The sequence below is a fragment of the Pygocentrus nattereri genome, chromosome 21 (genome assembly GCF_015220715.1).
Source record: "Pygocentrus nattereri isolate fPygNat1 chromosome 21, fPygNat1.pri, whole genome shotgun sequence".
Classification (NCBI taxonomy): Eukaryota; Metazoa; Chordata; class Actinopteri; order Characiformes; family Serrasalmidae; genus Pygocentrus; species Pygocentrus nattereri.
Window position 1 is genome coordinate 31,377,942 of NC_051231.1, and position 12,765 is coordinate 31,390,706.

Here is a 12,765-nt window from a genome sequence, read left to right on the forward strand (position 1 = left end):
GAGGACTTTCACCTGAAATGAGTTCATGAAGCCAGTCTGGTTATAAAAATGATAACAGGACATCAGAGCCAGAATTACTCTTTTAGTATTTTTACTTTATACTTAAGTACATTTGAAGGTAAATACTTTAATACTTTTACTCAAGTGGAGGTCTAAAGAGAGGAACTTCTACTTTTACTGGAGTAATATTTTACCTTGGGGGTCTCTACTTTAACTCAAGTACATGATTTGTGTACTTCGTCCACCTCTCCTATTACCAGAGTTCAACAAAAATGACTGGCCAAATGCCCACAGCAAGTAAATTGCGACGTTTGGACAGCAGCATGAAAAATAACTTGTCCGGTCAGGCAAGTTCACGCTGAGGTGGACAGGGGCGTTTGCACAATGTGAATAATAGAACAATGTCTTATCCATTTTTGCATATCCAGTCAAAACAAGCCAATGGTATTATCTGTTGACAAGTCATGTCGGAGTGAGACGCGCAGGGAAATTACTGACTATCCACAAAATAGACCTTCAAATTAATAGTGGACTGGAACTTGGTGCTGTACCGATATGGCTTAGAGAAAGCAAGACAAAATTCGCTAACTTGTTAGGATGGTTAGGATTATTGACAACTTTAATGCAAATGTATTTATAATATTGTAGAAATACAATTCAGAGGTAGGACTTGGAGCAGTTTCGTTAAAAATGTGTCAGTCATTAGGTTACCATGGTGATCTACAGTGTTTTATGAGAATCTCATCTGAAAGAGCTCCAGTCGTCCAGCTTTTTTTAGCGTTCTGGCTGATGCCTCTACCGATGCCAGCACAAGAGACCTTGAATGAAGGGGTTGTGCTGAGGTTCTTAAAGGATGGAAAGCCAATAAACACATTTGTGGCTATGGAGGAGCTGCGGCACAGTACTGCTGTTATGAAAGGTCCTTATTTACAGCAAAAAGAAAATAAGTTCAGTGAAAGTATAATGTGAGAATGCACATTTATTTTACGAAAAAAACAATCGTAACTAAATATATTATTTATGTGTGCTTATTTATAGTCGGGACACTAGAGGTTTGGTTCAGAACAATGAACTTTCAGGTCGCTTGCCCGACTGGGACAAGTTAGGAAAAGAGTTACGGCTGAACCCTCATTGCTACAAAGAATATCTTAGGATAAAATGACATACTGTTGAATTTTCATACAACCATTATGGCTGCAACAAAGTATGGTCATCAGCCTTTTGAACCTCTCTCAGGAGAAGTTTTATCATGGATTACATACACAGTGAATAGATGTTTTTTTTTTTTACCCAATTTTCCCCTAATTTAGTCTCAACCTCCACCCACTAGTTAGGACCCAATCATACAATGCTACTAACACTAGAAGGGTGAAGGCTAGCACAGGCGTCCTAAAGATAGGGCCAATGCTCTGACAGTAATAAATGTTTTATGAAGGCACTTAACAGGTATGGACAACATTTAGGAAAGTGTAAAGAAGTCTTCATGTAGACTATAACTTTTATGAAGTCTTTGTTTAGATGGTAACATGTCGAGTAGCAAATAGTCTGTTAAAACTACCTATATAATCTGATTATAAATGTTTCTGTTTACGTCTGACTGGTCACAGACTGCTCCTTTGAGTTTATTATACGCTGCTTCTACAAAGGTCATGCATTAAGGTAAGCAGCAATAAAAGAGCAGCAGTAAAACGTTGCTGCAGATCCTGCAGCTGCTGATTCAAATCCAAACTAAACAGTGCAGCGTCTGGTGTGTGTATGTAGGTCAAGCACACCTGTGTGATGACAGGTGGGCAGGATTCTTTGGCCCAGTTTGCCGCACACTCGGATTTGCGGCTGCAGTGTCCGGAGCACCAGCCGCAGGCCATGAACGAGGGTGCGGTCAAGCAGGCGGAGCACGTGAGGAAGTGACGGCACCCTGGACCCCTCTGAGGCACCTGAATCATCTGCCAATCAGAGAAACATGCTGCAACAAGTCAAACAGTGATTAATGGGTTCAGTATTCTGCATAGCTGACTAAAAGCTGACATAATGTTGTATCATTTCCGTACAAAGAAATAAAAAGCCCAGTCATCAGACACTCAAATAAACAGGCATGTCTTTCAAAGTGCCCTTTTTTTTTTTACAGATTACAGTATATAGTATCGTCAGATACTGTTTGTCTGATTTCGTAATTCTACTATTGGCGCAACTGCAATCATGTTATTTGAGATTTGGAGATTATTCTAATAAAGTACCTTGTCCCCCACTACAAAGAGCAGGTGGTCTGGTGAAAGAACAGCGGCGGTGGCAGAAACCCTCTGGTTCTCCACTAGAGAGTAGTTAGCAAAGATGATCGGACTGGATCTCCGCAAGACGAGCTTAAACAAATGCAGAGACACAAAGAAACAGAACCAATCAAAAGTTTTAGCACTTGCTACTTTTTCAGAACTGATCTCATTTCACATTTAAAGTATTCGAAAACGCTGTAACAAAACATACTGAGATGAAAGTGGAAAGTAGGAATATTTTGCACTTTGATTGCTGAGTCAAAATCCTGCCTTTTGGTCTAAAATAACGGCTTCAGAAACATAAGGCATTCATTTAACGAGCTCCAACAGGAAACCACCCAACGTGTCTTCCTACTCTTTTGCAATGGTTCCCAGATACGCAGGCCGTTGTGGGTGGCTTGGCTTTGACTCATCTGTCCAGTTTGTCCCAATCTACGGGAATGGAGACTGGGCAGGTCAGATCGTGTGCCAAATAATTCTTGCACAACTTTCTTTTAAGTAATTATTTTTGCTTTAAGATATTATCTTCATTTTTAATTGCAGGGACAGTTAACTGCCACTTTTACAGAATGGCTGTGAAACCCTTAGATTAACCTCTCCTCTGGTACTAAAGACTGGCTGGCCTGACTTTGTCTGGACCTCAGTGGTGCCCGGTTTTGTCAAACTGTTTGAATGTCTTGGCCAGATTAGTAACAATGACCTTCATTTCCTAAAGTAGTTGATTAATCATCAAGTAGGAGTAGATTAATCTTTTTTCTTAGTTTAATGAAGTGCATTTTTCCATTTTCTGTTGCCTCACATTTAGGAGCGACAACTTTGACTCCTCTCAACAATAACTTCTGACAAAAGACTACTTGTATAGCATGAGAGAAAACTTAGTATATAAGCAGTAACACTGCCTTACACACAGTCCAGACCCTTTAACATCATGGAAAACTGAATTTTACTGAATCATACCCTTCACTTCTCAGTCCACACTGTCCATATATGGGAACTAAGCTGCAAAAATAGCCTGTTTGGAATGGACTGTTTTTGTGATGTCACACCAACAATCACATTTACATAAATCTTCCTGTTCAGATGACAGCATTTTAGCTCATCCAGCTCACACTGAAGTGATAAAAACGTGCTTCATCCTGGACTGCACTGCTACAACACAGGGCAGCCAATCAGAAGAGAGCTCATTTACATATACTAGCCTTACAGGCACAGTAACAAAAACAGGCTCTTTACTTCTAAGGCTCATAAAATAATTGGGAAATGGTCAGGTAAAAATTAATTATGTATTCTTACGTATTTTACATACACTATACTGCCAAAAGTTTTCACTCATCCATCCCAATCACTGAATTCAGGTGTTCCAGTCACTTCCATGGCCGCAGGTGTATAAAGCCGAGCCCCTAGGCCTGCAGACTGCTTCTACAGACATTAGTGAAAGAATGGGTCGATCTCAGGAGCTCAGTGAATTCCAGCGTGGTGCCGTGATCGGACGCCGCCTGTGCAGCAAGTCCAGTCGTGAAATTTCCTCACTACTAAATATTCCACAGTCAACTGTCAGTGGGATTATAACAAAGTGGAAGTGATTGGGAACGACAGCAACTCAGCCACAAAGTGGTCGGCCATGTAAAATGACAGAGCAGGGTCAGCGGATGCTGAGGGGCATAGAGCACAGAGGTCACCGACTTTCTGCAGAGTCAATCACTACAGACCTCCACACTTCTTGTGGCCTTCAGATCAGCTCAAGAACAGCGTAGAGAGATTCATGGAATGGGTTTCCATGGCTGAGCAGCTGCATCCAAGCCTTACATCACCAAGCGCAATGCAAAGCGTGGAATGCAGTGGTGTAAAGCGCCGGAACTGGACTCTAGAAACTCTGGAGTGACCAATCACGCTTCTCCGTCTGGAAATCCAATGGATGAGTCTGGGTTTGGCGGTTGCCAGGAGACTGTACTTGTCTGACTGCATTGTGCCGAGTGTAAAGTTTGGTGGAGGGGGGATCATGGTGTGGGGTTGTTTTTCAGGAGTTGGGCTCGGCCCCTTAGTTCCAGTGAAAGGAACTCTTAAAGCTTCAGCACCAAGAGATTTTGGACAATTTCATGCTCCCAACTTTGTGGGAACAGTTTGGGGACGGCCCCTTCCTGCTCCAACTGCGCACCAGTGCACAAAGCAGGTCCATAAAGACATGGATGAGCCAGTTTGGTCTGGAACAAATTGACTGGCCTGCACAGAGTCCTGACCTCAACCCTACAGAACATGGGATGAATTAGAGCGGAGACTGTGAGCCAGGCCTTCTCGTCCAACATCAGTGTCTGACCTCACAATTGCGCTTCTGGAAGAATGTTTAGTTGAATTTTTGACCAGACTCCTAACCCTTGTGGAAAGCCTTCCCAGAAGAGTTGAAGCTGTTATAGCTGCAAAGGGTGGGCCGACATCATATTCAACCCTATGTATTAAGAATGGGATGTCATTCAAGTTCATATGCGTGTGAAGCCAGATGAGCGAATACTTTTGGAAATATAGTGCATTTCTGATACGTAAAACTACACAAACCTTATAAGTAGAGTTCAGGGAAAAACTGAAATACAAGATTAATGTATAGGCATGTTATGGATATAGCCAACAGATAAACAAACAATAATATGCTCTTTTATTTAAATTGAGAATTGTTTTTCTAGCACATTCTAGAATGCTCCACCAACGCTGCTCCATTGGTAGCACTGTGCCACAAATTCTTCCTCTAGAAAACGAATCGCATCTCTGAAAGAACAACATATACAGATTTACAGCTTCATTTACAAATGCCTTTAACTGAACAATTCATGAAAGCACAAAAACATGCTTTTAGTAAATATTTAACTGATGGAATATTTAACTGTCCACTGCAAGCTCAGGATCAATCAGTACCTCATGTTCTATTCAAAACGTGGCATGTTCTAAATAGTCAAGACTGTGGGTTCTAGAATATCCCTACCTGCAGCAGTCTGCCGTCTGCTGTACCTATGTGAGCCAGAGTCTTGTTCTCAATCCTGGTGACCAGCAGAGAGGTCAGCAGTGTGTCCCTCATCTGCCTGTTGAAGAGGTCCACTCTGTAATATGGCTGGGCCACCAGCGTGGGCTGGTCTCTACAACTGGCGTTGTGCTCCATGCTCTGCTTATACACACAGAAGAATGAAAGTGTGCCGTAAGGAGCAAAAGTCACTGACTGGTCTTCACTGGTAAAAAGTGTATTCATTTTTCAGTGCCAGGAAAAAAGGAGAAAACATACCGTTGTTGTCGGAACAAAACCTCATATCTGCGAAATGGTAAGTTTACAGGAAAAGGAAAAAACCTAGTTTACTTTTAATGTAAGTCAGTGGACCCAGAGTTTTTTTCCACGTCATTTTTGGCCATTTCTTTTGGTCCATCCTTCATGAAATTTACACACAATTTACTTACACACATGTAAAGGGAAACATGCATTTTCAAATTATGCCAAAAACTGAAAAATGGAGATACAAGGTTTTCTCCCGACAGCAGCAATATATTTAAAACTCAGCACATATTTCAATGATGTGTTTATTGTACACGGAGAGCAGAATGTTTAAGAACGCTGGACTTTTGTGCTAAAGCATCTGGATTTTGTTTGTGTTTTTGTACCAACAGTGACTTTGGGAGATACGTGCATAAAAAATACTTGGTATCAGCTTTGAACTACAATTGCCACATTGATGCATCCTTAAATTTACCGGTTGAATGTCTATTGTTTGTTTGTTTGTTTGTTTTTATGCTTATTTGCAAGTGAAACTCTTCATCAACCTTTACTTTTGAATCCTAATAAAAGACCAGATGGAAAGGAACAACAAACACTTCAGCTCATTACATTCCTTAGGGCTCTCTAGACTAAAGCATTTGATTCATTAGACTATTACTGGAAACTAAGCGTGGGCAGTCAAGTGTTCTTTAAAGGCAGCTGTGAAAACATAAGATTTAGCTGGATTTCAGAACTCATGCATGCTCACATATTCATTTTACATCACATAACATATGAAAAAGGCAACAAACACACACATTCATGCAGGCACTAATAAATGAACACAAACACGTAATTTTTACCAAAGCAATACACTTTATGTTCTAGAAAGCTCCGTCTACAATGTGTTCTGGAATGTTCTCGCTTCTAGGAAAAATCAGCGTTAATCACAACACAGAACTTTCTACAGCGTGGATAACGCTGGCAGCGCTACACCAGGGATTCTCTAATATAACAGGACTTTTATATCAATCCTGATATTTGACAGTTTTTTTTAACCAAAGTATTGAAGACTTTGAGAGTTTTTCAGTGATGTGTGATCACTGTGAATCAACAGCACTTAAATGCTGTTGAAACATCTAGATACTGAGCGTGTACCTCTACATGTTTGTTATTAAATGTTGTCCTTGTTGATGCTGGGAAAGCTGTGTGCTGCTAAAGCTGTTCTGGTGCCGTTAAATTCGATTTTAAACTGATCTTCTCACCTTCATAAGCTTGCACCAGCTGTTCATTTATTTAATGCCGGGTTTAATGAAAAAACCTTTCTAAGTTGCCTTTATTTTATCTTCTATGACAATACTAATAGCGGTTATATTAGTTCCAAGCTAAAGACACATTCACTGTGTTTCATATTACTCTTAGCAGCTCTATCAGTTTTTCATAGCTGGAAAAATGTAAAAAGGTAAAAACTGATCAAGCATGTTGTTGGGTATACTGCTGGGTATATGAAGCATGGTGTTGGGTATACTGTTGGGTATATGAAGCATGTTGTTGGGTATACTGTTGGGTATATGAAGCATGTTGTTGGGTATACTGTTGGGTATATGAAGCATGTTGTTGGGTATACTGTTGGGTATATGAAGCATGTTGTTGGGTATACTGCTGGGTATATGAAGCATGTTGTTGGGTATACTGCTGGGTATATGAAGCATGTTGTTGAGTATACTGCTGGGTATATGAAGCATGCTGTTGGGTATACTGCTGGGTATATGAAGCATGCTGTTGGGTATACTGCTGGGTATATGAAGCATGTTGTTGGGTATACTGCTGGGTATATGAAGCATGTTGTTGGGTATACTGCTGGGTATATGAAGCATGTTGTTGGGTATACTGCTGGGTATATGAAGCATGTTGTTGGGTATACTGTTGGGTATATGAAGCATGGTGTTGGGTATACTGCTGGGTATATGAAGCATGTTGTTGGGTATACTGCTGGGTATATGAAGCATGTTATTGGGTATACTGCTGGGTATATGAAGCATGGTGTTGGGTATACTGCTGGGTATATGAAGCATGTTGTTGGGTATACTGCTGGGTATATGAAGCATGGTGTTGGGTATACTGTTGGGTATATGAAGCATGTTATTGGGTATACTGCTGGGTATATGAAGCATGTTGTTGGGTATACTGCTGGGTATATGAAGCATGGTGTTGGGTATACTGTTGGGTATATGAAGCATGTTGTTGAGTATACTGCTGGGTATATGAAGCATGGTGTTGGGTATACTGTTGGGTATATGAAGCATGTTGTTGGGTATACTGCTGGGTATATGAAGCATGTTGTTGGGTATACTGCTGGGTATATGAAGCATGTTGTTGGGTATACTGTTGGGTATATGAAGCATGTTGTTGGGTATACTGCTGGGTATATGAAGCATGTTGTTGGGTATACTGCTGGGTATATGAAGCATGTTGTTGGGTATACTGTTGGGTATATGAAGCATGTTGTTGGGTATACTGCTGGGTATATGAAGCATGTTGTTGGGTATACTGTTGGGTATATGAAGCATGTTGTTGGGTATACTGCTGGGTATATGAAGCATGTTGTTGGGTATACTGTTGGGTATATGAAGCATGTTGTTGGGTATACTGCTGGGTATATGAAGCATGTTGTTGAGTATACTGTTGGGTATATGAAGCATGGTGTTGGGTATACTGCTGGGTATATGAAGCATGTTGTTGGATATACTGTTGGGTATATGAAGCATGTTATTGGGTATACTGTTGGGTATATGAAGCATGTTGTTGGGTATATTGTTGGGTATATGAAGCATGTTGCTGGGTATATTGTTGGGTATATGAAGCATGTTGCTGGGTATACTGCTGGGTATATGAAGCATGTTGTTGGGTATACTGCTGGGTATATGAAGCATGTTATTGGGTATACTGTTGGGTATATGAAGCATGTTGTTGGGTATACTGTTGGGTATATGAAGCATGTTGTTGGGTATACTGTTGGGTATATGAAGCATGTTGTTGGGTATACTGCTGGGTATATGAAGCATGGTGTTGGGTATACTGCTGGGTATATGAAGCATGTTATTGGGTATACTGTTGGGTATATGAAGCATGTTGTTGGGTATACTGCTGGGTATATGAAGCATGTTGTTGGGTATACTGTTGGGTATATGAAGCATGTTGTTGGGTATACTGCTGGGTATATGAAGCATGGTGTTGGGTATACTGCTGGGTATATGAAGCATGTTATTGGGTATACTGTTGGGTATATGAAGCATGTTGTTGGGTATACTGCTGGGTATATGAAGCATGTTGTTGGGTATACTGTTGGGTATATGAAGCATGTTGTTGGGTATACTGCTGGGTATATGAAGCATGGTGTTGGGTATACTGCTGGGTATATGAAGCATGGTGTTGGGTATACTGCTGGGTATATGAAGCATGTTGTTGAGTATACTGTTGGGTATATGAAGCATGGTGTTGGGTATACTGCTGGGTATATGAAGCATGTTGTTGGATATACTGTTGGGTATATGAAGCATGTTATTGGGTATACTGTTGGGTATATGAAGCATGGTGTTGGGTATACTGCTGGGTATATGAAGCATGTTGTTGGGTATACTGCTGGGTATATGAAGCATGTTGTTGAGTATACTGCTGGGTATATGAAGCATGTTGTTGGGTATACTGCTGGGTATATGAAGCATGTTGTTGGGTATACTGTTGGGTATATAAAGCATGTTGTTGGGTATACTGCTGGGTATATGAAGCATGTTGTTGGGTATACTGCTGGGTATATGAAGCATGGTGTTGGGTATACTGTTGGGTATATGAAGCATGGTGTTGGGTATACTGCTGGGTATATGAAGCATGTTGTTGGGTATACTGCTGGGTATATGAAGCATGTTGTTGAGTATACTGCTGGGTATATGAAGCATGGTGTTGGGTATACTGCTGGGTATATGAAGCATGTTGTTGAGTATAATGTTGGGTATATGAAGCATGGTGTTGGGTATACTGCTGGGTATATGAAGCATGTTGTTGGATATACTGTTGGGTATATGAAGCATGTTATTGGGTATACTGTTGGGTATATGAAGCATGTTGTTGGGTATACTGCTGGGTATATGAAGCATGTTGTTGGGTATACTGTTGGGTATATGAAGCATGTTGTTGGATATACTGTTGGGTATATGAAGCATGGTGTTGGGTATACTGCTGGGTATATGAAGCATGTTGTTGGGTATATGTGATAGCACTTTCTCTGATCCTGTTTCCCGGTCATAAAACACTTTTACTGTAAAAAGCCTAGGTCAGGGATAGCTGCTCTGAGGTGATACCCAGTCACTGCAGCAAATTCACACTGAAGCACAGTGAAGCTCAAAAACATGGCGGCATTTATTTGCAGCTTTTAAATTTTCGTGTACTGAAATGAAACAACATAAAATAAGGAGAATTGAAGGAGCCACGGGGTGGATAAAGCAGGAAGCTAAAGGTAGTTTTCTCAACAGACTTCTTTGGGCACCTTTGCGATTCTTAAAGGCATGAAGACCCTATTTGCCCCCAAAACATTTGTGACTACAGTCTCAAACACAATATTTTGCCATTATTGACCATATTTTGGTTCAGCCTGTTCTGTTTTACATAAAACAAGTTGCTTCTATCACTGACTAGAAGTACTGTGGATACCATCACTACTTACACTAGACTAAGTACACTAAACAAATGCATGTTTCATTACAAAGAGAGTATATTTAGCGCTGTGTGATTACATTTAGTGGAGCGCAGTGTGTGAAACATTTCGTGAACGCCACTGTACTCACTGTAACCATAATCTAGACTTTCTGGTGGTTTTTGTCTGTTAGAACTAATTAAACCTCAGAAAAAGTGAATATCATGGTATGTATCCTGCCTTGTTAAAACAGACTCATTCACTAGGCAAGAATTTTACTTAAGAATCTGTTTCCAGGCGTTTGAGGCCTGTCAAAGCACCTCAGCCGAGTGAAGGAAACTGCACTGTCACTATCCCCTGTGGAAAATTACAGTGATGTCATCCAGCGCACTGCAGAACAGTTCAGCAGGGAGGCGTATTTGGCAGGATGGTATGATTGTATGTCTGGTCAGGAAAAAACATCCCATGTGGTTCAGTGGCACATTGGGTTCACGTGACCAGAAGACCCACGACTGAACTTATGACGCAGGTGGCTGTATGAATCCTCATAAAAACAGATCTGACCATTTGCAGAGGAATACATAGAGACTGCTCTAAACTGTTTCTAGTCAGACTATAAATACACAGATCAGGCATAAACATCATGACCACCTCCTTGTTTCCACACTCATTGCCCATCTTATCAGCTCCACTTACTGTATAGCTGCACTTTGTAGTTCTACAGTTACAGACTGTAGTCCATCTGTTTCTCTGATACTTTGTTAGCCCCCTTTTACCCTGTTCTTCAGTGGTCAGGACCCCCATGGACCTTCACAGAGCAGGTACTATTTGGATGGTGGATCATTCTCAGCACTGCAGTAACACTAACGTGGTGGTGGTATGTTGCGCTGGTGTGAGTGGATCAGACACAGCACTGCTGCTGGAGTTTTAAAACACCTCAGTGTCACTGCTGGACTGAGAATAGTCCACCAACCAAAAATATCCAGCTAACAGCGTCCTGTGCCCCATGATGAAGGACTAGAGGATGACCAACACAAACTGTGCAGCAGCAGATGAGCTGTCGTCTCTGACTTTACATCTACAAGGTAAAGGTAGGAGTGTCCAATAGAGTGGACAGTGAGTGGACACGGTGTTTAAAACCTCCAGCAGCTCTGCTGTGTCTGATCCACTCGCACCAGCACAACACACACTAACACACCACCACCAGATCAGTGTCACTGCAGTGCTGAGAATAGTACCTGTTCTGTGAGGGTCCATGGGGGTCCTGACCACTGAAGAACAGGGTAACAGGGTATCAGAGAAACAGATGGACTACAGTCTGTAACTGTAGAACTACAAAGTGCAGCTATACAGTAAGTGGAGCTGATAAGATGGACAGTGAGCGTAGAAACAAGGAGGTGGTCAGAATGTTATGCCTGGTTGGTGTGTATGAACAATCACAACAATTTCAAGACAATTTGCCCTTATGTCCTTTTTTTACTTTATTTTTACCATTACTGTCACTTCCAACCTGTTCTCTAAGTCACAGGCTTCATACATTAGGCATCATGTCAATGTCTTCAGAAGTATCGCAATGCATCCAACAATACCGGCAGCTTGGAGCGCCTTTTTCATAGTGATCCATTTTACTGCGACCAACATGGGCATGCATGTTCACCAACTTCCCAGTTGACAGATTTTCTTTAGTTAAAGGAGGCAAAGGCAGTTTCTGGTGAGACAGTTTTATAGGGTTAATCATCTTTGTCCCAAATCACTAAAGTTTCTGTTGGCTGCTTGGTTCATTACCTACATAACCACAACAGATCAAGCAGACTGTGTCACATTTGATGTAACAAAATGTACAAATATGCAAATATGCTGACCTAAAGTGTCTGTTGGTTTGCTGTCATTAACAGACCCAACAAAAGCACCCAGCCTGGCCACGAGCCAACAGACGCTATTCCTGTAGAACTGCTCTGCATAATGATAACATTGTTTTTCCACAAACTCCTTCTTTCCACATGCTCAGAGAGTGTCTTGGCAATTTCACCCAGCTTACACCTCAGCGTAAAACTGACCTCACAAACTCTGGACATTACTTTTCAAGGAAACTGAAACTTTCCAGCTCAAAGAGGTGCTCTCAAGGGCATTCGACTTAAGTGTTTCAGTGCTGTCGGACAAAACCTTGTATCTCCAAAATGGTAACTATACAAGAGAAGGAAAAAACATACTTTACTTTTAATGTAAGTTAATGGAACCAAATTTTTTCCACCTAACAAAGCCAGAGGTGTCGTAACTGCTGATTTAACCATCTGTTTCTGTTGTTTTATGCAGTAACAGGCAGCCTAGTTCACTATAACTGGCATAATGACGTTAAAATGATCTACACAGAAAACAGGGCTTTTGACTGATGGAACAAGATTTTTTTCCAGATAATTCTGGGCCGTTTCTTATGGCCCATTCATCATGAAATTTACACACAGTGTAAAGGGCAACAGGTTTTTTTCTATTTATGTCAAAAACGGTTTTGTTCTGACAGCAGCGATATCGAAGTAACCTACCCATTAACTGAGCTGATTAAATATGTAAACATTTAGAAA

General features: G+C 41.1%; 1 protein-coding gene across 4 annotated transcripts in view; it reads right to left on the reverse strand.

Annotated features, from left to right (window-relative positions):
- Positions 1-12,765, reverse strand: part of mst1rb (macrophage stimulating 1 receptor b) — a 48,262-nt gene that overhangs the window by 20,744 nt on the left and 14,753 nt on the right. For all 4 annotated transcript variants that reach the window (XM_017719392.2, XM_017719390.2, XM_017719391.2 and 1 more), the window contains 3 exons: positions 5,239-5,415; positions 2,235-2,357; positions 1,773-1,943 (listed from right to left, as the gene is read on the reverse strand). In XM_017719392.2, the coding sequence (XP_017574881.1) occupies positions 1,773-1,943; positions 2,235-2,357; positions 5,239-5,415 (471 nt within the window). The remainder of the gene's footprint in view (positions 1-1,772; positions 1,944-2,234; positions 2,358-5,238; positions 5,416-12,765) is intronic.